Consider the following 24,948-nt stretch of genomic DNA (forward strand, 5'->3'; position numbering starts at 1 on the left):
AATATATCCTTTATTCAGGAGAGAATGGCACTGCAATTAATAAAGGCCAAGAGGGTGCACCGGGGTGGCTCAGTCAGTTAAGCCTCCAACTTGGGCTCAGGTCATGATCTCACCATTCATGCCCAGTGTCAGGCTCTGTGCTGACAGCTCGGAGCCTGGAGCCTGCTTCAGATTCTGTCCCTCTCTCTCTCTGCCCCTCCCCTGGGTGGCTCAGTCGGTTGAGCGTCCAACTTCAGCTCAGGTCATAATCTCACGGCTCGTGGGTTCAAGCCCCGCACTGGGCTCTGTGCTGAGTGCTCAGACCCTGCTTCGGATCTGTGCTTGCTTCGGATTCTGTGTCCCCTTCTCTCTCTGCCCCTCCCCCGCTCATGCTCTGTCTCTCAAAGGTGAATAAAGATTTAAAAAAAAAACTTTTTTCTTGATAAAAAAAAAAATAAATAAAGGCCAACAGTCTATGGTTTAATTATCTGAGTAAGGAAACGCATGGGATGGCATCGTGGGACGAGGTGTTACAGTAAATACATCTAACAAGTTTTGGGTTCAGTTATACAACATACTTAGCCTTGGTTTCAAAATGTCCCCTGCCCCTGGCATAAACAAAATCTCCTATGCCCAATTGTTTGGCTTTTTATTTGGGTCTCTTTCACTACCACATAAGAGTATTTACACAAAATGATGACATATTTTTATAAATGTAACATTTGTTAATGATTTTAAGTAGTTGGTTAACTGAAGAAGTCTGATTTAAAAAAGAAAATCATAGAGGTGCCTGGCTAGCTCAGTCAGTGTAACATGCAACTCTTGATGTCAGGGTTATGAGTTCAAGGCCCACACTGGACAAGGGATAACTTAAAATTAAAATCTTAAAAAAAAAAAAAAAATTAAAATCATAAGGACAATTCAGATGAAGAGCCTTACATAGAGGAGTTTCTTGAAATACTTTTCAGGGCAATCCTGTCATAAATACGTTCATTCCTTGAATGTATAAAAACAATAAATGTCAATTTGGGGGATTTCTCTGACTCAATGAAAAAGAACTATCCATTTTCAGCAAAGGAAGAAAGTTATTTCAGAGAGATTAGGGATTAGTTACACTTATTAATGACACAAACGACAGTTTGAATGAACAATGGGCCATCTACTAAAAAGAAAAGTAAAATCCTGCCTTAAATCCAACACCTTTCAACAGCATAACTATTGATATATCTCCACCGTAGAACTGATCAAACAGGAAGCAGCTGACTGTAATGGCTCCAAAAAGGTTAAGAGCATGATCAAAAGCTGTACTGGCTGTGGACTGAAATTGTACTGATATAAATGGAAGGGAGAAAATCAAGGCAAGGTATGGTCCCTGCTCACCTGTACCATCGGATAACACCTGGAACACTGCATTCAGCTCTGATTACCACCTTGCAACCAGAGCTATAATGGAATCGGAAATTAGCATAGGAGAGACACTACATGAGAAGATAGAAATTTCCTTTTGAAAAATCTTAGGAGTCGAGAAAGACAAATTATTTCAGAGATGGGTTGAAAACAAAAAATTAGAACTAGGGCCTCAAAATTGAGTATTTCTAAGGCACTTTCAATCAGTGTTTCTACTGCTCCATACATTGAACCCTTAGATAGCTACTTTTGCACCAGGCGTAATTAAATTGTTACCTTTCCTCCTGTTGTGACTGTTTCTTCATCCTGCTCATCTGCAAAATCAAAATATACAATTATGTAAAAATCAGGTATATATGCTCTTTGGATTACTTGGAAACTTCAAGATAATTTTTAAAACTTTATATAATTATTACTAGAGAGGGAAAAGGAAAGAAATAAAACATTATTAAAGCAAACCCACCTCTAATAATTCAGTAAAGTGGTACTGTACACAGAAGCACAAAGATGAATAGAGCTTCAAGCATTAAATAATTAAAAATTTCCAACAACAGGGAATTTATAATTAATTACTGCTTAGGCTACTAATCTCAGTTATGATCTTGCTAATAAAAGGTAAGGGACTTGATTAGGACTCTAGCCACTTGAGATTTAATGAAACAAAGTAATGACATTTTGGATCTCAGAGGAAATGAGTTAAGAAATGAGAAGTAAAGAAAAGAGGTGAGAATCAATCACTACAAAGTCCTGGTAAGAGTGTTAATACCTTCTGAGGATAGAAGACTCCAAAACCTAAATGCCGGCCTTGCAAAAGAACAGGAATAAACCCAAGTATAATTTAAACCAGGCAGCTGATTTCCACAGCAAAAAGTAAAAGTGCCAGTGTGGACATCTGTTTATATATTAACTATTGCTGCGTTTATATGACAATGGCAAAGTTGATTAACTGTGACAGAGACCATATAGCCCATACTGTATAAAATACTAGCTGGCCCTTTCCAGATAAGTATGCCAACATCTACATTAGAGAATATAAAAAGATCAGTAATACATGAACAGTTAGTACTCAAACGTTCAACCATATTCTATAGAATGCCTCTACTATGTGTCCAAATGCTAAGGACACAATGAAAAACAAGAAAAGATCCCTGTCTTCATTGAGTTTACACCCCAGTTGGGAGTGGCAGACTAGAGAGAAAATACACAAAAAGATTTCAGATGATGAAAGCTGGTATACAGAGAAAAACAAATTAATATATTTTAGAGAGGGATTGGGTGGGTGAACCCTTCTAAATAAAGAAGGAAGCGTCTCTGAAAAGGTAACATTTTAGCTGAAACATAAGGGAAGGACAAAAGCATTCCAGGGACAGGAAGCAGCCTGATCAAAGAGCCTCAGGTGGGGACGAACCTGACACCTTCACAAATCTGAAAGGTCACTATGAGCTTTGAAGGCTGGGAGAAATGAGCACAAGAGCAGAGTGCAGTGACACAAAGCACTGGCACTAAAGTTAGACCTAGACCGGAGTCTGTGCTCTGCCGCTTAATAGCTTTATGTTTGGAAACATTACCGAACCCCTCTAGGCTCATTTCCTCATTAATAACACAGGACTGGGGCACTTGGGTGACTCAGTCAGTTAAGCACTGAACTTCAGCTCAGGTCATGATCTCATTGCCTGGGACTTTGAGCTCCGTATCGGGCTCTGTGCCGATAGCTCAGAGCCTGGAGTGTGCTTCAGATTCTGTGTCTCCCTCTCTCTCTGCCCCTCCCCTACTCAAGCTCTGTCGGTCTCTCTCTCTCTCTCAAAAATAAACAAACATTAAAAAATTATTTCTTTAAAAAAACATAACACAAGACTAACATGGTTTTACAATGAAATGTGAACGTATGTAGAATGATACCTGGCAGGTACTTAGGCAAAACAGAGATGGGCACTGTTGTTTGATTTCTAAGTTAGACAAACAACTGCTAGCAGGAATAGGAGATTCACCATGTGGTAAATAACTTATGGTCACCTAGTTCTGCACAGGGACTACTTTTTTTCTAGGAAGTGACTAACAGTTCTAAATAAGGTTGTCAAAATGAATTTTTTGTTCTTTGGATCTTGGTAAACCCCATGATAACCAAATTTTCACTAGATGGTGGTAACACAACTTAATGATCTCTCTCTGGTCAAAACACACCATTTAAATTTAGTTTGACAGGGGCGCCTGGGTGGCTCAGTCAGTTAAGCTTCCAACTTCGGCTCAGGTCATGAGCGCACGGTTCATGGGATCAAGCCCTGCTCTGTGCTGATAGCTCAGAGCCTGGAGCCTGCTTTGAATTCTTTGTCTCCCTCTCTCTCTCCCCCTCTCCCGCTCAAGCACTCGCTCTCACTCGTGCACTCTCAAAAATAATAAACATTAAATACAAAATTTTAAATAAATAAAATAAAAATATATTTAGTTTAACAGATTTCTGTCCCAGAGGTAGTCTTGGTACCCAAAGGAAATTCACTTCTGCTAATACTAAAGTAGGAGGGCCACCTGCTTATGGATTCCTAAACAGTACTCATAAATGTTCTCTTCCTCCTTCTAGATGTGGACAATCACACTCTCACCTCAGCCCCTGGAATCTGGACCTTTCAGTGGTCTCAAGGAAGGAAGGAAAGAAGGAAGGGAGGGAGGAAGGGAGGGAGGAAGGAAAGAAGGACTGGGGATATTTAGCTAGGTGACATGTAAGGCAGAATATGGACCAGTTAAAACAATAAACAACTCTGTGAAGAGGAATTCCCAGTGGATGAATCAGTTACCCTTGGCACATGGTTCAGGTTATATCTAATGCAGAAAGCCAGATGATTAAGTGATACGTGGAAAAGCCTGTTGGTTCCTAGATGAGAGGCCAGGACAACAATTTAAAATTCTACAGACTCTAGCTCTCCAGCTGCGATGAGCAGCATCTTCAGCCATAACACCCCTGCTGTTTAGACCTCGAGCCATTCACAAACACAAAGAGCTCTTATACCCAGCACTGAAAGTTTTAGACCCAATTGAAACTTCTATCCAGTTCTTAAAACTGGCTTCGATTTGACTACTTTGATAAAGTCCATTAAAAAAACACTCTCGGGGCGCCTGGGTGGCTCAGTCGGTTAAGCATCCGACTTCGGCTCAGGTCATGATCTCACAGTCTGTGAGTTTGAGCCCCGCATCAGGCTCTGTGCTGACAGCTCAGAGCCTGGAGCCTGCTTCGGATTCTGTGTCTCCCTCTCACTCTGACCCTCCCCTATTCATGCTCTGTCTCTCTCTGTCTCAAAAATAAATAAACGTTAAAAAAAAACTTAAAAAAAAAAACAAAACACTCTCATAGTAGCTCCCATTTTTAAAAGGACAATTGTCTACACTCATAAAACTACAGATTGATTCCTTTTTAGGATATATAATTAAAAAACAGAAACTAGGGGCGCCTGGGTGGCGCAGTCGGTTAAGCGTCCGACTTCAGCCAGGTCACCATCTCGCGGTCCGTGAGTTCGAGCCCCGCGTCGGGCTCTGGGCTGATGGCTCAGAGCCTGGAGCCTGTTTCCAATTCTGTGTCTCCCTCTCTCTCTGCCCCTCCCCCGTTCATGCTTTGTCTCTCTGTGTCCCAAAAATAAATAAAAATGTTGAAAAAAAAATTAAAAAAATAAAATAAAATAAAATAAAAAACAGAAACTATCAGGGCGCCTGGATGGCCCATTGGGTTGAGCATCCAAGCCTTGATTTCGGCTCAAGTTATGGTCCCAGGGTCATGGGGTCAAGGTAAGCGTGGGCTTGTGCTAAGCGTGGAGCCTGCTTAATATTCTTGTGTGCTCTGTCTCCCTCCCTTCCTCTCCCAAGCTCTCTAAAATAAAGGTAAAATAAAATAAAATAGGTAATTAAAAAAAAAAAATAGAAACTATAATTCTATTTAACAAACTGTCCCAGTAAAGAGTATCCAGTCTTAACAACCATTTACTCTGTCACATTACAGAAAACATTAAAAGTCTATGTATAGCTAGTTTTGTTTTCTTGGCCTTTGATTCAGTGGACAAGTACCAGTTGTGGAATAGACAAGCTTATAGAAAATGGAAATTATTAATAGTTATTAATATTCTATTAAGAATGTTAAAAGACAATTAAGATAGAAATGTTTTGACAGCATTTGTTTCATTTATTTTGTTGACCTAACACCAACTTTACATAAACTGTCATCAAGATAATTTTCTATTTCTACTTCTGACATCAAAATTGGACCTGATGTTCAATGATAGGCTTTAAGCCAGAAAAGGATGATACAGTGAAATGAAGTTAAAAAAAAAAACAAACAAAACAAAACAAAAAAAAACCCTCACTACCTACTAGCTGCCATCAAGAATCTCTATAATTTATTTGAAATACAGAATTCACTTAGTGAAAAGATAAAGAAACTGAAGTTTCATTTTCCACATAAGGAGACCTCAAAAACCCCTTTCAGGTGTAAAATTCCCTAAAGTCAAAAATTCAGTATAAATTTATAAATATATAAATTATATAAATCCTGAAAACACTAGGTTCTCCCTTAATTTTTACAAGTGAACAGAGAAACTGAGATCCATATACAATTCTCAAAAACAAAGACGTTTACAACCACCTCTACTTTTTTTTAAGTGGAACAAGTGACTACGTTCCTCTCTCCACCCTCCAGCACATCCAAGGACCATGATGTCCTCATAAAAATGTACTCTATAATTTGTAAATACTACTATGAATGGATGATAGGATTCTCATTTTATACTATTTAGCCAACTAGAAGAAATACTTTAGGAAATAGAAGTATTTAAGAGTCAACAGACTTAAAAAAAAAAAAAAAAGGCAATAGACTTTTGCTCTAAAGATGCAAAAATCAAATCAGTAAAGAGTAGAAAAAAATGATCACAGGAATTTAAATTTCCTAATATGGCAGCAAACCAAACTAACAGTGGTGCTAGGGTGACCATGGTCACTGTCTGCGCTGGAAAGCATAGCAACTGGAAGCAACATCTCTCAGGAAAGGAAGAATCATTAGAGGAGCTGAATCAATAAGAGAGACAACAACACAGAAGTGTACAGATTGTTTGGTTTTTACCTAGATCTGCCACAGTTCCTCCTTTAACAGGTGTATTTTCACTATCTTTCTTTGGGTTCACTAGAAAGAAAAAAAAGAGTCATGATTTAGGGGGAAAGTTCTAATTTTTTAAAAGAAGAAAAAATAAAAGATGATTAAAAAGTACATGAATCTCATTGCAAACCACCACCATCCAGTGTTCACCTTCATGAAAAACTGTAAATCTGATGAAAAAAATACTAACACTTAATACAAGACTGCCATTTTGCAATTAATTACCCAAGCATCAATTTTTTTCATGATAAAAGTACACAATACACAAATATAGAGAGCAAAACCTGAAAAGAACCTTTCAATCCCTTCCCCCAAAGTATTTTTTATTACATTTTCTGTGTGTTTGTGGATTCCCATTTTTGTGCCATTCATTTAGGTAAATAAACTCAGGGAGAACTGATACCTATTATATATCTCTGTAAACTTCAAAACCTGTATGAGGGGTTTAGGGGCTCCTGAGTGGCTTGGTCAATTAAACATCTGACTTTTGGTTTCAGCTCAGGTCACGATCTCACAGTCATAGGATCAAGCCCTATGTCCCACTCCATGCTGAGCGTGGAGCCTGTTTGAGCTTCTCTCCCTCACTCTTTGACCCTTCCTGTTCATATTTTCTTTCTCTCAAGGTAAATAAATAAACCTAAAAAAACCCACAAAACCTGTATGAGGGGTTTAAATCTTACAGCTCTGTTATCCATACTGTGCTTCTTCCTTAGCATTCTACCCATGTCATTCAACTGTGTGCCTATATGACCATTCCATGTTAAGTGTTTTTAGTTACATTTATAGTTAAATTATATACAACTATTTCATTTAAATGAAATGAAATGAATCCACTGTGTCCATGGATGGGTCATACATAAGGTAACCAGCCCTATATTGATGGCAACTGTTGTTTATTTTCAATTTTTCACTATAACATAATCCATATCCTCTTACATTCATCTTTTTTTTTTTTTTTTTTTTTTTTGAGAGAGAGACAGAGTATGAGCGGGGGAGGAGCAGAGAGAGAGAGACAGAGAGGGAGACACAAAATCTGAAGCAGGCTCCAGGCTCCGAGCTGTCAGCACAGAGATCAATGTGGGACTTGAACTCACAAGCTGTGAGATCATGACCTGAGCCAAAGTCAGACGCCCAACTGAGCCACCCAGGTGCCCCATCTTACATTCATCTCTAACCGTGCCTATAATTACTTAAAATGGGCTCTGAAATTAAAACTGCTCCTGCACATACACATTAAAATTGAACAAATAGGGGCGCCTGGGTGGCGCAGTCGGTTAAGCGTCCGACTTCAGCCAGGTCACGATCTCGCGGTCTGTGAGTTCGAGCCCCGCGTCAGGCTCTGGGCTGATGGCTCGGAGCCTGGAGCCTGTTTCCGATTCTGTGTCTCCCTCTCTCTCTGCCCCTCCCCCGTTCATGCTCTGTCTCTCTCTGTCCCAAAAATAAATAAACGTTAAAATTGAACAAATAAATTGTGTTAAGTGGCTTCATTAATTTATACTTCTACCAACAGCATCTGAAAATACCCACTTTCTCAAAACATCAGTACTCTGTGAATCATCTAGTTTCTAAGTCTGGAAAATCTAATAGATGAAAAGTGTTACTTTAATAATTTATAATATCCTTGATTAAGAGAGGCTGAGCATCTTTCCACACATTTAATGGCCCTGAAATTTGATAAAATTACCAGTACATAAATACTTTGCCCTTAAGTACAAATCAAAAACACATTGAGATACCACCTCACACCGGTGAGAGTGGCTAACATTAACAACTCAGGCAACAAGAGATGTAGGCTAGGATGTGGAGAAAGAGGAATCCTTTTGCACTGTTGGTGGGAATGCAAACTGGTGCAGCCACTCTGGAAAACAGTGTAGAGGTTCCTCAAAAAGTTAAAAATAGAACTACCCTACAACACAGCAATTGCACTATTAGGTATTTATCCAAAGGATACGGGTGTTGATTGAAAGGGGTACATGCACCCCAATGTTTTTTGCCAGTGCTATTGACAACAGCCAAAGTATGGAAAGAGACAAAATGTCCATCGACTGATAAATGAACAAGATGAGGTGTAGGGGCGCTTGGGTGGATCAGTTAAGCGTCTGACTTCAGCTCAGATCTGATCTCACCATTCTTTTTTTTCAACGTTTATTTATTTTTGGGACAGAGAGAGACAGAGCATGAACGGGGGAGGGGCAGAGAGAGAGAGGGAGACACAGAATCGGAAACAGGCTCCAGGCTCTGAGCAGTCAGCACAGAGCCCGACGCGGGGCTCGAACTCACGGACCGCGAGATCGTGACCTGGCTGAAGTCGGACGCTTAACCGACTGCGCCACCCAGGCGCCCCTGATCTCACCATTCTTGAGTTCGAGCCCTGTGTCAGGCTTTGTGCTAACAGCTCAGAGCCTGAAGCCCACTTCAGATTCTGTGTCTCCCTCTCTCTCTGACCATCCCCCACTTGCATTCTATGTCTCTTTCTCAAAAATAAACATTTAAAAATTAAAAAAAAAAGACATCACTCACACATACACACACACACACACACACACACACACACACACACACACACACAGAGGAATATTACTAGGAGATCAAAAAGAACGAAATCTTAACATTTGCAACAACATGGATAGAACTAGAGTATACTAAGCTAAGCAGAATATGTCAGAGAAAAATATATGATTTCACTCATATATAGAATTTAAGAAACAAAACAGATGAACCTAGGGGAAAGGAAGCAAAAATAAGATAAAAACAGAGAGGTAGACTCTTAAATACAAAGAAAAAACAGGGCTGCTGGCAGGGTGTTGGGTGGGGGTATGGCCTAAATTGGTGATGGGCATTAAAGAGGGCACTTGTTAGGATGAGCACTGGGTATTATATGTCAGTGATAAATCTCTAAATTCTATTCCTGAAATCATTAACACTATATGTTAACTAATTTGGGATTTAAATTTTAAAAATAAATAAATAATAAAGTAGGTCTTCCAGTGGGGAGAGGAGGAATACAAATTTAGGGTTCAAATTCTTTGTTAAATGACTAATGAATACTTCATATAAGGCTAACACCTGCATTAAGTACATCAATATTTGGAAGTTTACTTAAATAATTTTGTTTTTAAATTTGGAACTTGAATCCACCTGAAGCTTAAATTCTTATTTATGACACAAAAAAGAATACAAAATTTTTCCAGATGTATTTATGCAACCATTTGGTCTTTTCCCACAAACTGGCGCTGCGAAAGTCACAGTAAATTAAATTTATAAACACATATGGATCTACAGTTGAACCAACCATTCTACTCCACTAAGGGATTCAGCCATTCCTGTGTCGAAATCATACACTATTCATTATTACAGGTTTATAGTTTAGACAGTTATCTATTAAGACTACCACCACCTTCTTAGTTTTTTTATTTAAAATAAATATTTCGGGGGTGCCTGGCTGGCTTAGTCCAAAGAACATGCAACTCTTGACCTTGGGGTTGTGAGTTTGAGCTCCACGTTGGCTGCAGAGATTACTTAAATAAATAAACTTAAAAAAATAAAATAAAATAACGAAGGGTGCCTGGGTAGCTTAGTCAGTTATGCGCCCAACTTTGGCTCAGGTCATGATCTCACAGGTTTGAGGGTTAAAGCCCCGCATCAGGCTCTGTGCTGACAGATTGAGCCTGGAGCCTACAGCCTGCTTCAGATTGTCTCCTTCTCTCTCTCTCTCTCTCTCTCTCTCACCCTTCCCTTGTTCAAAAAATCATAATGGCAGACTTATGCCCAACCACATCAACAATTCTGTTACATTTCAGTAGGCTTCATATTCTAATTAAAAACAGAAAATGTGGGGACATTTGGGTGGCTCAGTCAGTTAATCGACCAACTCTTGATTTCGGCCCAGGTCACGATCTCAAGGTTCCTGGAATGGAGCCCCACGATGGGCTCTGAGGTTGACAGTAAAGAGCATGCTTGGGATTCTCTCTCTCTCTCCCTCTGCCCCTCCCCCACTCACTCTTTAGGCATGCAGCATGCACACGCTCTCTCTCAAAATAAATAAATTTGAGGGGCGCCTGGGTGGCGCAGTCGGTTGGGCATCCGACTTCAGCCAGGTCACGATCTCGCGGCCCGTGAGTTCGAGCCCCGCGTCGGGCTCTGGGCTGATGGCTCAGAGCCTGGAGCCTGTTTCCGATTCTGTGTCTCCCTCTCTCTCTGCCCCTCCCCCGTTCATGCTCTGTCTCTCTCTGTCCCAAAAATAAATAAACGTTGAAAAAAAAAAATTAAAAAAAAAAATAAATAAATTTGAAAAAGAATGTGGTGAGAACAGACTTTCTAAAAAATAATAAACAGATTTTAAAAATGTGTTTTTTTAGGAGAATAAAAACAAGACTCAACAATATCCTGTTTAAAAGTGATATACTTTACATAATCAAAGTGAAACTAACAGGATGCAAGAGAGATGTAAGTCAGAAATCTAAAATGTAAGAACAGGGGCACCTGGGTGACTCAAGCATATGACTCTTGATTTCGGCTTAGGTCATGATCTCACCATTAGATCAAGGCCCACATAGGGCGCCGCGCTGACAGTGTAAAGCCTGCTTGGGTTTCTCTCTCTCCCTTCTCTCTGCCCCTCCCCCATGCGCACACAGGAGAAGGACAGAGAGAAATAACTAAAACCTTAAAATTATTTATTCATAAATAAATAATAAATTTTAAATAAATAAACTTTAAAAACTAAAGCGTAAGAACAAAGCTATGTAATTTACAGAACTGCTATACTGGAGTTGAGTACATGAGGACTAATACAAAAAATGTAGAAGTAAAGAACAGTGTGGTTTGATGAGCTTTATTATTACCAGAGAACCTGGCCTTCAAGACAAGCACTACAATGGCACCTAGAGACACACAACACAAGAGTCAGTTCATCAGGAGGACATGATGGTACTAAATGTATATGCCCTTAAGTAACAGAGCTTCAAAGTATATGAAAATACATAAGAGAAAAAAAATTCACAGGTATCAGAGACAAAAACAAACCCACAAATACAGTTAACTAACATCCTACTCCCAATAACTGATTTAAATAGATTAAAATGTACATGGATAAGTGCTCCACCTTCTCATATGTATATTCATTCTACTAGGATTTAAGAACAATTTTTTTTTTTTAATGTTTTTATTTATGTTTGAGACAGAGAGAAACAGAGCATGAGCAGGGGAGGGGCAGAGAGAGAGGGAGACACAGAATCCGAAGCAGGCTCCAGGCTCTGAGCTGTCAGCAGAGAGACCGACGCGGAGCTCGAACTCACAGACTGTGAGATCACGACCTGAGCGGAGGTCGGACGCTTAACTGACTGAGCCGCCCAGGCGCCCCAAGAACCATTAATTTTAAAGTATTGCTGGGGCGCCTGGGTGGCGCAGTCGGTTAAGCGTCCGACTTCAGCCAGGTCACGATCTCACGGTCCAGGAGTTCGAGCCCCGCGTCAGGCTCTGGGCTGATGGCTCAGAGCCTGGAGCCTGTTTCCGATTCTGTGTCTCCCTCTCTCTCTGCCCCTCCCCCATTCATGCTCTGTCTCTCTCTGTCCCAAAAATAAATAAACGTTGAAAAAAAAAAATTTGAAATAAAGTATTGCTAAATTTAGAGAACTTTTTAGTCACAGTGTTTTTCTCAATAAGCAGCAAAAGTACACCAAAAGATTGTGAACCAGGTAATTTCATAAACATTTTGACCTTGAAAGTTGGTAACCAGGGACACAGAGCAAGAAATGATTCATTCCAAAGCACTGCTAAGAATGATTAAATCACACTAATACTCTCATAGTCTAGACAGAATACAAACCATTTTTTGGAAGTACCACTTCCTCTATGTTGGGTACTGGTGTTGGGTCTTCCATGTCCTTGGTAAGATCTTCTTGCTCATCTTCCTCTTTCTGACTTCTGCGCTTCCCATAAAGACTAGCTTGGCTAAAACACACAAGGTATGTAAATATGTAAATAAGAATGACTATAGCTGCTCCTAGCAGACAATTTCAAAGGCTTTACCTCATTGTTATAATCTATGCTCAGAATTGCTTTAAAAGACAAATAGAAATTAAAAAAAAAAAGTAGGTACATTCCCAAATTACATCTAACCAGCCAAATGGAAAATGAAGGTTATTGGGCATAAGAAATGAGTACAGAAATCCTACGATACAAATTGCAGACAGCATCCTAAAGGGTTTTAAATTAGTGTAATAAAAGAACATCTGCTAAGGATATACGGCACATACTTTATCTCACATCATAAACAATCACTTACATAAGAAATTTTCTCAAAGATACGTACAACCATATTTTCCTAGCTCTTTGTATCATCCAAATATCAGGAACTGCAAAGTAAAATCACCTAGGATGGTACTATTTTTTTTTTTTTTTGTAAAAATTGCTATTGCTCTTTCTTTAGTTTATTTCAAAACTAACATATTCCAGAAAGCAGATTAGGGTTCAGACAAGAATGGAATAATTCCTTACCTTGAGGAATTACACAGGATACAAGACAGAAATTATCATCAACCTCCAATAACATGATGTGTACCAACACAGAGAAATAAAAATATATTTTTTATAATAAATAAATAATTAAATATTCCAAGAAAATAAGAGTTAATCAGGATTGAAGGGACAGTTAAGCTAACTTGGAACTCTAACAATTCACCAAAAAGTAGGCAATATTTCAGGATGATGAATGAAGGCATAAAGATATTAAGAAAAGAAATAACCTGTTCTGGGGAGGAATAAGCAGGAACCCTGAGCACACTGGCAAGTGAGAAGCAGTGGAGAAAGAAGTGATGGGAACACACAGTGGGCCAGCACGAGTCCTCACACTGCTGAGAGAGTGAGCAAAGTTCTCTTCTAAGAAGGAAAAGATACTGGAATAGATTAGAATCAGGTATATAGGCAAAAATATTTTTATAAATTTTAATAAAAACTCCATGACAATTGCTTAAAAGTGTATGAACCTAAAGGTGGCAGGGAGATAAAATATGTTATAAAAAAAAAAAAAAAGGAAGAAAAGAAGCAGGGAAGATCAATAAAACAAACATTAGGAAAATAAATGTCAGTGTTTTTTTGTTAAAGGGAACTTACAATGAAACTCAAATGCCTGCTCATGAGGGGACAGATGCATTCAGTTGAAGGACATACACACATCTATCTGGAGACTCAATTTGGTGGGCTTTACACTCAGAGGGGAGGATCACTGTGAGCCTCCTAGACACCATGTCTTGGTTTGGTGACCACTGGTGTCCTGGCACTGCACCTCAGCCCTTAAGTGGGAAGAAGGGTACATCGATTTCAGGCCCAGGAACACCTGGCAAAGTTGTGTGGCTTTCTTCACAGGGCTATCAGGGAGCTATGAATTCTCTGCACATCAACCATAAGGTTCAGATTAGAGATTTAAGAAATAAGGTTACTCTCATAATAGCTAAAGAAAAATCTATTTTTGTGAGTTTTTTATATCACAGTATATTTGACAAAATGACAAAACTTAGACCTTTTTCACATCCCTAAAAGCTTCCAGGCATAGTTAACAATGGTTCAGATAACCCTACCCTTCAAGAAATAACATGATTCAAGGCATGTTCTGGGCATAAAGAAACGCTAATTTAGCCACAGAGTCAGTAAGAGGAAGCCAGTGGAAAGAAGATACAAAATATATCTTTACAGTCCAGTCAACAGCCAAAAATTTAACCAATTTATAGTCACATGAAAGCATAAATTTTGCAAGCTGTCATTTTCTAAGACTAAAATTATTTTGAGCCAGACAAGCCTGAAATTAAGTATCTACTTAATATATAAATGTTAAGTATTATCTGCCATTTATTAAGTATCTATTTCAGGCCAGAACCTGCACAGGGGCTTTAAAGCCTCACTTAATCCCCAAAACAACTTATTCAACAGAAACCAAAATCCCCACTCAAGCAAGATTTACTAAGTACAAATGTGATGCCCTGAACAAGGCACTACGTTGAACATGAAATGGACATAGGTTCATTTCCTCTAGGAGTCATTCTGATCACAAATAGGACAGGTGGTAAAATGAGAGACAGTAATTTCTTGGTGAAATTAGTGAATATATAATTTCTTAAATTCCTTACCAGCCACATTGCTCAATATACAATTAGATACAGAAAAAAGACTATATTCAAGGTGCCAACATCAGATGGCCATCTTACAAAGGAGATGAAGAAAGGGGAAGGAAGAGAGAGGGGAAGAGGAAAAGGAAAGAAAGACGAAGAGCCAAACAATCTACCCTCAGACCTTGATGGTGATAGAATTTAGTTGAAAGGATACAGGAACAGGAAGCTGAGCGTCCAGCTTTGAATCCTGACTCTAAGCAAAAATCTCTATGTGACCTTGGAAAAGTCACCTCTCTACCCTGAACCTCAATCCCTGCTTCCTAAGATAAAGATGTTTATGATACTTCAAAGATCCCTTTCAGTTTTAAGATTCTGTACATGGTTTCCACTCTCACTAAGCTGTGAACCAAAGCTCCAAACCAGAAGCCCAAGGTTTATTGCCTTCCCACAGCTACCCCAGAGAGAGAAAAATAGATTCTCTCTGAATTTGATCATGGAATTGGAGTGGCTATATTTTATTTTATTTTTTTTATTATTTTTTTTTAATTATTTTTTTCAACGTTTATTTATTTTTGGGACAGAGAGAGACAGAGCATGAACGGGGGAGGGGCAGAGAGAGAGGGAGACACAGAATCGGAAACAGGCTCCAGGCTCTGAGCCGTCAGCCCAGAGCCTGACGCGGGGCTCGAACTCACGGGCCGCGAGATCGTGACCTGGCTGAAGTCGGACGCTTAACCGACTGCGCCACCCAGGCGCCCCATGAGTGGCTATATTTTAAATACAAATTAGATATCATAGTATATTTTCTGTGGAATATAAAGTTAAATAAGTGTGTGTGTGTGTGTGTGTGTGTGTGTGTGTGTGTATGATGCACTATTATCCAGCCATAAAAAAAAAAAGGAAATTCTGTTACTTGGGACACCAGGAATGGACCTTGAGGTCATTTTGCTAAGTTAAATAACTATGAGAAAAATAAATACCATATGATCTCTCTTATATGTGGAATCTAGGAAAAAAAATCATAGAGGGAATACACTGGTGTTGCCAAAGGCAAGGGGTGTGGAGAATGGGTGAAGCTGGTGAAAAAGTATAAACTTCCAGTTATAAAATAAATAAATCCTGGAGGTGTAATATACAGTATAGTGGCTGCAGTTAACACTATATTGTGTATCTGGAAGTTGCTAAAAGAGTAAATCTTAAAAGTTCTCATCACAAGAAAAATTTCTAACTATGTGTGGTGTTGGATGTTAATTAGACTATGATTATGTCACTGTACAGATCTCCTTGAACACAAGGTGCCTTAGCGTAAATACAACGTAAGATGGCCATCAGATAACATCTGACAAAATGAGCTGCCAAAGTCAGCCAACTTCCAGTATAAATGTAAGTCAGCCAACTTCCCTTGAGCAAAACTTCCAGTATAAATGTAAGTCAGCCAACTTCCCTTGAGCAAAACTTCCAGTATAAATGTAAAAATGTGGAACATCCTTTAGAGTTTGTTTTAATGCCTTCTGAGTCACGCTGCAGTTCTTACCCTTTCTTTCCACTTTTCTTCCGGGATTCTGTGGGTGTTGGAGGTGGAGGGGAAGGCGAATGTTTCCTCTTTCGAGCATTAGCTGATGCTTTCCTATCTCTTCTCTCTGGACTTCTGACTGGCTAGGAAGAAGTAAATGGAAATGAATATCAGCCAGCTTTTCGGACTCCTCCATTTCAACAAACCTTTGCCCAAGGTGGGTTTTCACCTAGCTCAGAGCAATTGAAAGGAACATCATTAAGTGTCTTGGACCACCCACAGTCAAGACTTTCTCTGACCCTCCAGGTGATCCAGCACCAATGGAAATATCAAAACCATCCCCCAAGTATTCAAACTATGCTACAAAACAGACATGCCCAAATCCTGCACAACTAAAATATGTTCCTGTTCACATTATTTCCAGATGGGAAAAGCACTTTCAACAACTACTGAAGAATATGAAACATATGCTATTAGATTAATAATATACAAAGACTGGTGAATAATCTTGTGGAAATGTCTCTGAAACTGCTCCTGACACATCAGTAAAAGGAATATGAGAAAATTTTATGACATAAAAGATGTTAAATAAGATTGCAATTTATGATTTAAAAGTCAACCTACAGAAGTACAAATATCTCTATTTGCAGCAGGCATGATCTTATACATAGATAAGCCTAAGGAATCTCGAAAACACTTTCAGAGCTAAACAGTTCAGCAGGTGCAGGATACACATATCAATATACAAAAGTCAACCTGTAGATGATAACTATGGATTTCATAAAAGAGACAATAAAGAGTTAACACCTAAGATGACCCAAAGTACTATATTTGAGGTGCAAAAAATAAAAATAAAAAAAACAGAGATTAAAACATCAATTAAACATTATCTCTGGTACCATCATACTTCTTACAACTATCTGCTTCCTTTCAGAAGCTCTGTAGCATCAAATGGAAATCTGAGTCATTGTACAGAGCTATACAAGAAGCTTTAGAAAAAATCTAAACTGCACACACTGTACAGTAAGTCTGAAGCTAAACATTAAAAAAAATTTTTTTTGATGTTTATTTATTTTTGAGAGAGAGGGAGAGACAGAGAGAGCACAGCAGGGGAGGGTCAGAGAAAGGGAGACACAGAATCGGAAGCAGGCTCCAGGCTCTGAGCTGTCAGCACAGAGCCCGACGCAGGGCTCGAACTCACAAACTATGAGATCATGACCTGAGCTGAAGTCAGACATTTAAATGACTGAGCCACCCAGGTTTTTAAAATTTATTTATTTATTTTAGAGAGGAGACAGAAAGAGAATACCAAGCAGGCTCCGCACTGTCAGCACAGCCCAATGCAGGACTCAAGCTCACAAAGTGTGACATCATGACCTGAGCCAAAACCAAGAGCCACACGCTTAACCGAATGAGCCAGCCAGACACTCCTGAAGTTAAATTTTTAAAAAGAGCTATTAACGTTTTCTTGTTTTTTTAATTTTAGATAGAGAAAGACAGCACAAGTGGGGGAAAGGGGCAAAGGGAGAGAGAATCTTAAGCAACCTCTGTGCTCAGTGCAGAGTCTGACACAGGGCTCAATCCTACGACCCTGGGATCATGACCTGAGCCAAAATCAAGAGTCAGATGCTCAATCACAAGAGCCACCCAGGCACCCCTTAACATTTAAGTAGGTTCCACGTCCAACGTGGGTCTTGAACTCGTGACCCTAAGATAAAGAGTTGTTTGCTCTATCAACGTAGTCAGCCTGGTGCCCGCCCCTAAAAATACAGATTAAATCAATTTTGGGGCACCTGGATGGCTCAGACGGTTGAGCATCCAACTTCAGCACAGGTCATGATCTTGCAGTTGGGGAGTTCGAGCCCCGTGTCAGGCTCTGTGCTGACAGCTCAGAGCCTGGAGCCTGCTTCAGATTCTGTGTCTCCCTCTCTCTCTGCTCCTTCCCCGCTCATGCTCTGTCTCTCAAAAATGAATAAATGTTTAAAAAAAATTCTTTTTAAATCGATTTTTACAGAATCTCCCTAAAAATAAGTGAATAAATTAATAAATAAACCATCTAAATCTGAACAGAAATGGCTATGGGCAGACCTGTTTAATAATGTGATGTAGAAATGAGACTATTCCTAGTGACAAAAAAGACTTGGTTGGAAATACAGTAAAGGAAAACAAATATGTAAGCATATGGGGGGGGGGGCGCTAAATAAAAAAAATAAGATTTAAGTCAAATTCCAAAGCAAATAAGGACAAATTAAAAATCAAAGGCTATGAAAACGTCCCAGTTTCTTTTAAGTAGGCTTCATGCCCACTGCAGAGCCCAACGTGGGTCTTCAATTCACAACCGTGAGATCCAGACCTGATCTGAGATCAAGTGTCAGACACTTAAATGACTCAGCCACCCAGACACCTCGAAAAAGACCCACTTTTAAAAAATTTTTCTTGGGGCGCCTGGGTGGCGCAGTCGGTTAAGCGTCCAACTTCAGCCAGGTCACGATCTCGCGGTCCGTGAGTTCGAGCCCCGCGTCCGGCTCTGGGCTGATGGCTCGGAGCCTGGAGCCTGTTTCCGATTCTGTGTCTCCCTCTCTCTCTGCCCCTCCCCCATTCATGCTCTGTCTCTCTCTGTCCCAAAAAAATAAATAAACGTTGAAAAAAAAATTAAAAAAAAAAAAATTTTCTTAAAAATAAAAAAATACACACAGCATGACAAAGAGTTTTAGTAAGAAAGTGTCAGCTGAAAAGAGATATGAAAAAACTGTACATTCTAAGTGAACAGTTAAAAGTATTTCTGTCTCAACAATTTTTCAAAGAAATAAAATACAAAACAAAAAGCAAAAACTTTATGCGTCCCCAGTAAAAGGGAATGAGAATCTTACCGAAGTGGGTCATCAGCCAACAGACCAACACATCCAAACCTTCTTCTCAGAACCCCCTCCCTCTCGTGACGCATCTACCTCCCAAGTTGTGGCTTCTCAAGAATCATGGATAAATATTAGGTGGTTGGGCTTCTTAACACTTTAAAGAGTAATAAATCTCACATCCTCCCACCTTAAAAAAGGGCTGAACCATACCTTTGAGACCCTGAAGGCCTATACTTTGTACTACCTACTGTGTATGTATATGGCAACAAAGCTATTCAAAACTACTAAGACAAAACCAATTTTCCCTTGAAAAATCAACACCTAAATTAAATTATCCCGTGATAATATTTGGTTCACAAAATTAAAACTCAGATCTAGAAAGGAAAATCAACTACACTAGGGGCGCCTGGCTGCCTCAGTTGGTAGAGCATGCGACTCCTGATCTTGGGGTTACATTCAAACCCTGTGCTGGGTGTAGAGATTACACAGAAAAATCAGCTGGAATACTGCCACACTGCATGCGTCACTTGAAATCTCAATGACCCTTTGAGACTTCCTTGCCCCTTTTGTGGGAATGCCAGCTCCTGAGACGGCTGTATGGCCATTTGGTAACTTTTTATATAATATACCTGATACACCTTGGGCTGTATGTGAGAGTTTATTAGTGAAAATCTGACAACAATGAGGCCCAGAGAAGAAACAGCTAGAGGAGAAAAACGGTACCAAACCAAATACCTCTTCATTCTTTGTTGAAATTCGCTGACGAAAACTCACAGGCTTCCTGTTCTCATCCACCTCATAATCCTCCTCATTCATCCATTCATTGAAAACATCAGTATCCAAAATCCATCTTGCATGAACCTAAAACCACAATCAAGCATGTGTATCTATATAAATAATAAATCACTACAGTTTGTATAAAGTATTCAAAACAAAAGAAGCTGACTTCTTATTCTCAAAGCCTCAACTGCATAGAAGAGTTTAAAAACATGAGACCATTAAAGACCTGTGAATGGCAACTTAACCATTTCTAATTTTTATTTCATGTTACTGAGTATAGTAAGAAAGCATCATTGGTTTTGCATAGACTGAGATTTTTTTTTAATTTTTTTAATGTTTATTTACTTTTAAATTTTTTTTTTCAATGTTTATTTATTTTTGGGACAGAGAGAGACAGAGCATGAACGGGGGAGGGGCAGAGTGAGAGGGAGACACAGAATCGGAAACAGGCTCCAGGCTCCGAGCCATCAGCCCGGAGCCTGACGCGGGGCTCGAACTCACGGACCGCGAGATCGTGACCTGGCTGAAGTTGGACGCTTAACCGACTGCGCCACCCAGGCGCCCCAATGTTTATTTACTTTTGAGAGAGAGAGAAAGAGAGAGAGAGAGAGAGAGAGACAGACAGACAGACAGACAGACAGACAGAGGGGGAGGGACAAAGACAGACTGGGACATAGAATCAGAAGCAGGCTCCAGGCTCTGAGCTGTCAGCAGAGCCGGACACGGGGCTCAAACTCACGAGCCATGAGATCATGACCTGAGCCGAAGTTGGATGCTTAACTGACTGAGCCCCCCAGGTGCCCCTAAAGTTTTGATAACTAAGACCCTTATATTTGATAATCACGTCATTGTTATTTCAGCTTTATTCAGTTATAACTGAAAAATAAAATTGTAAGATATTCAAGGTGTACATTATGGTGATTTGATATGCATATACACTGAGAAAGGATCCTCCCATCTATTAATTAACATATCCATCACCTTACATACTTATCTTCCTTGTGTGTGAGAACATTTTAAGTTCTATTCTCTTAGCAAATTCCAATTATACAATAGTGTTATCAACTATAGTCACCATGTTTTACCTTAGAACTTAGAACTTCCATATAAAACTTCCATAGAACTTAGAACTTCCATATGAAAGCACTATCATGCAGTATTTACTGTTCTCTGTTTGGCTTATTTCACTAATCATGTCATCTTTATCTTGATGAAAACCACTGATAAAAATTCAACAGCAATAGTCCAAAGCTAGCCATTGCTCTAGGCATGAAGGATGTCTTTATGTTTATGCATTCGACAAAATTCTAAGGAATGACGAAAGAGAACATTTACAGAGCGTCAAGTACACAGGTGCTTTCTGGAAACCTTTCAGGAATAGCCAAGGTAGGGGAGCGGGTGGAGAAGTGAAAATCAGAGTCAGGATTCTTACAAGCCCTTTACATGGCAACTTCTCTTGTTTTGTTAATGTTTTTGAGTAAGAATTAATAAAATGATGGGTTTTCTGAATGTTATATACATACAGATATTTAAACCACAGACCTAGCTTATAACAGGAATTATCCAATACAATTTCTCATAGGGAGTACACTGGAAATTGGGACTAGACAATTCTTCCCTGTGTAGACAAATGCAAAATAATTTCAGCATGAAAATAATTAAATTAAATAAGTTACTGACCACTGAAAAACGAGAACTCCATAAATCCATACTGGTAACAAATAAATAAGGGGAGACGAAGGGCTCTTGCTTATAGAACTCTGAAAGCCAACTGGTAAATGTGGAGGAAGGGCTGGAATAGAAAATTATCACTGTGCAATCATCAAAGAAAAGACTGGCTCAGGCAAGAATTTCAAGTTGATGCTAAATCTGGGTGACGAATGGAGAATTTTGATGGGAAGCAGGGTATCTGTATGGTCTAAAAGAATCTCTTACAGATTGCTTATAAATTGCAAGTGAAAAAAAAAAAAAAAAAGAAAGGAACTATACAGTGGATCCATCACAGCACACCTTAACTGGGTGATCAGTGTCACCACCCAGTAACAGATGGACAAGCCATGCCTCCCAGTATGACGCCCTGAGAAGGACACAACATCACTTATGCAATATTCTGGCTAGAATACAGAACCTGATTTAACCATTAAAAAAGATCACAAATGCCAAATGAGAAATATTCTTTTCAAATTCAAAAATGTCTTAGGAGGCAAGGAAATACCAGGATAATGTTTCAGGTTAAAGGGAACGAAAGAGACAGGGTATTTTACTGTAACAGCTGATATTAAACAGTATTCTGTAGCAGAAAAAAATGCTACAAAAAACTTTTTTGGGTCAAGTGACAAAACTGGAATACAGACAGTAATGTATTGTGGCAACATTAAATTTTACTGAATTTGACAACCGCAATGTGCTCATGTAGGAGAATCTCGTATTCTTAGGAAACACAAACATGTCTTAAAGGCCTGTGATATATGCATCTTTATCTCAAAAGGTTATGAATAAAAAATAAAAACACACAGAGAAGAAGTGATAGGTCAGAAAGGGAGTAAAATGTAATAAATAGGCAAATCTGGATAAGGGGTGTACAGGTATGCCACCTACTATTCTTACTCTTGCAATTTAAGTTTGAAAATATTTCCAAATAAAAGGGTTTCAAAAAAAGACTAAATTGTTAATCCCAGCTTCCTCGTATGAAATCTAAAGCTTTAAGCCTTGGGGCGCCTGGGTGGCGCAGTCGGTTAAGCGTCCGACTTCAGCCAGGTCACGATCTCGCGGTTCGTGGGTTCAAGCCCCGCGTCAGGCTCTGGGCTGATGGCTCAGAGCCTGGAGCCTGTTTCCGATTCTGTGTCTCCCTCTCTCTCGGCCCCTCCCCCGTTCATGCTCTGTCTCTCTCTGTCCCAAAAATAAATAAACGTTGAAAAAAAAAAAAATTTAAAGCTTTAAGCCTTTCTGAACGTCACACAACTCAAACTAGGTTGAATCAGGTATAACATCTAATATTTTTAAGTGTTCAGCATACCACATAAAACAGCCAATAGAAACTATGTATAATTACCATTTCTCATGGAAAGTGAGATCTCCCTGCAAAAATAACTGATTCCAGGACTGGGATATAGAACTGCAAAAAGAGGTTGGAAATTCTTTTTGTCCCAGAAAATAGGAAATATGCAAAAATGAATCGAATAATACCAAAAAGTCACAGGAGGCAGCTTAAAGGAGTTCCCACTGGCCAAATTCTGGACCATTCATCACAGTAAAGAATGGCAATAATGTCACTGCTCCACGACTGCATAGTGAGACTATAGATACGTGTAGAGGGAGAAAAGAAAGCTCATTACCATGTAAAATGTCAGTAACAAGCATAGAATGGACAGAGTGAGAAAACCACTAGTAGTAACTAATTCAATCAGGCAGGAATTACTTACGAGTGAGCAAACTTAGGGATACAAATTTGATGAAGAAAAGGATATTTATATAATGTCAAAGTATTTCTGCATATTTTTAATTTCAAGAAGAAAAATGGTAATGTTACAGTGGGAAAACCAGGCAGATAATACCTTAACAATGAGCCATAATGGGAAAAATCAAAACACATGCCCCCTGATGTGACACACTGAGACCAGAATACCACTGAAGTAGTTTTGCAGCCAAAAATGCATAGCCTGAATATAATAACGAGAAAATATCCATATAAATTCAGATTCAGACATTCTAAAAACACACACACACACACACACACACACACACACACACACACACACACACACAAATCTAGCTTATACATTTCAAAACTGCTAGTGTCACGGAAGAAAACGGCTAAAACTTCAACATTAAAGTAGACTAAAAAGATCTAACAACTACATGCAATGTGTGATCCTGAACTGGATCCTGGATCAGGGAAGAGACTCAGTATAAAGCTTACTCTACCGGGGTGCCTGGGTGGCTCAGTTGGTTAAGCGTCCAACTTCAGCTCAGGTCATGATCTAACAGTCTGTGAGTTCGAGCCCTGTGTCAGGCTCTGTGCTGACAGCTCGGAGCCTGGAGCCTGCTTTGGATTCTGTGTCTCCCTCTTTCTCTGCCCCTCCCCTGCTCATGCTCTGTCTCAAAAATAAATAAAAACATTAAAATAAATTTAAAAAAAAACTTTAAAAAAATTTACTCTATCAATGGGACATTTGGTGCAAACAAAATATAGGCTCTGTATCAGGTATTAATATTGCTTCAAAAATTAAATATCCTAGGGGGCGCCTGGGTGGCTCAGTCGGTTAAGTGGCTGACTTCGGCTCAGGTCATGATTTCGTGGTCCGAGAGTTCGAGCCCCACGTCGGGCTCTGTGCTGACAGCTCAGAGCCTGGAGCCTGTTTCAGATTCTGTGTCTCCCTCTCTCTGACCCTCCCCCGTTCATGCTCTGTCTCTCTGTCTCAAAAATAAATAAATGTTAAAAAAAAAAATTTAAACATCCTAAATAACGAAAAACAGGCAAATCTGGAAGAAGAGCATAAAGCAGCATTTTGTTTTGTATTATTCTTGCAACTTTCAGAATTACTTCCATGTTAAAAGCCAAAAAATGGGGCGCCTGGGTAGTTCGGCTGGTTAAGCATCCAACTTCAGCTCAGGTCATGATCTTACAGTTCATGAGTTTGAGCCCATGTGCATGGGGCTCTCTGCTGTCAGTGCAAGCCAACTTCAGATCTTCTGTCTCCCTCTCTCTCTCCTCTGCCTTTCTCAAAAATAAACATTCTTTAAAAAAGCAAGAAAATAAGAGTTAATGCGTGGATTATTACTATTACAATGACTAGAATAGAAATGACTATTATAATAAGAGCCATGAACACGGTTTCCAGCCTTCCTAAATGACACGACCAATGTTCAACCGTACTCCTCACGCGCCTCTCTCAATTGTCTCAAACCACAAGGTAACTGGATTCTGGGGTCTCCTCAAACACCACTGTCTCGTAGCCATGGATATCTTAATAGGATGACAAGAAAGAAAGATCCTCATTCTGTATTTCCTTGAAACATAGTTATGGAAAAGAGCTGAGAAATGCTATTAAGTTACACAAGAATGTTTTTAAAAAGGGATCTTTCACCTTCCATGGCTTTTCCGGAATTGGGGGATCTTCAACTTCTGCATCAACATCATTACTATGGACCCAAGTATCATAGCTACAAAGGAAATGAGAAAAG

General features: G+C 39.4%; 1 protein-coding gene across 5 annotated transcripts in view; it reads right to left on the reverse strand.

Annotated features, from left to right (window-relative positions):
• The window catches only part of SMARCC1 (SWI/SNF related, matrix associated, actin dependent regulator of chromatin subfamily c member 1), a 176,955-nt gene that overhangs the window by 102,529 nt on the left and 49,478 nt on the right, over positions 1 to 24,948 (reverse strand). For all 5 annotated transcript variants that reach the window (XM_030306471.1, XM_030306466.1, XM_030306465.1 and 2 more), the window contains exons 8-13: positions 24,852 to 24,927; positions 19,720 to 19,845; positions 16,151 to 16,272; positions 12,339 to 12,463; positions 6,482 to 6,541; positions 1,663 to 1,700 (exon numbers count right to left, since the gene is read on the reverse strand). In XM_030306471.1, coding sequence (XP_030162331.1) covers positions 1,663 to 1,700; positions 6,482 to 6,541; positions 12,339 to 12,463; positions 16,151 to 16,272; positions 19,720 to 19,845; positions 24,852 to 24,927 — 547 coding nt within the window. The remainder of the gene's footprint in view (positions 1 to 1,662; positions 1,701 to 6,481; positions 6,542 to 12,338; positions 12,464 to 16,150; positions 16,273 to 19,719; positions 19,846 to 24,851; positions 24,928 to 24,948) is intronic.

Source organism: Lynx canadensis, chromosome A2, assembly GCF_007474595.2.
Source record: "Lynx canadensis isolate LIC74 chromosome A2, mLynCan4.pri.v2, whole genome shotgun sequence".
NCBI lineage: Eukaryota > Metazoa > Chordata > Mammalia > Carnivora > Felidae > Lynx > Lynx canadensis.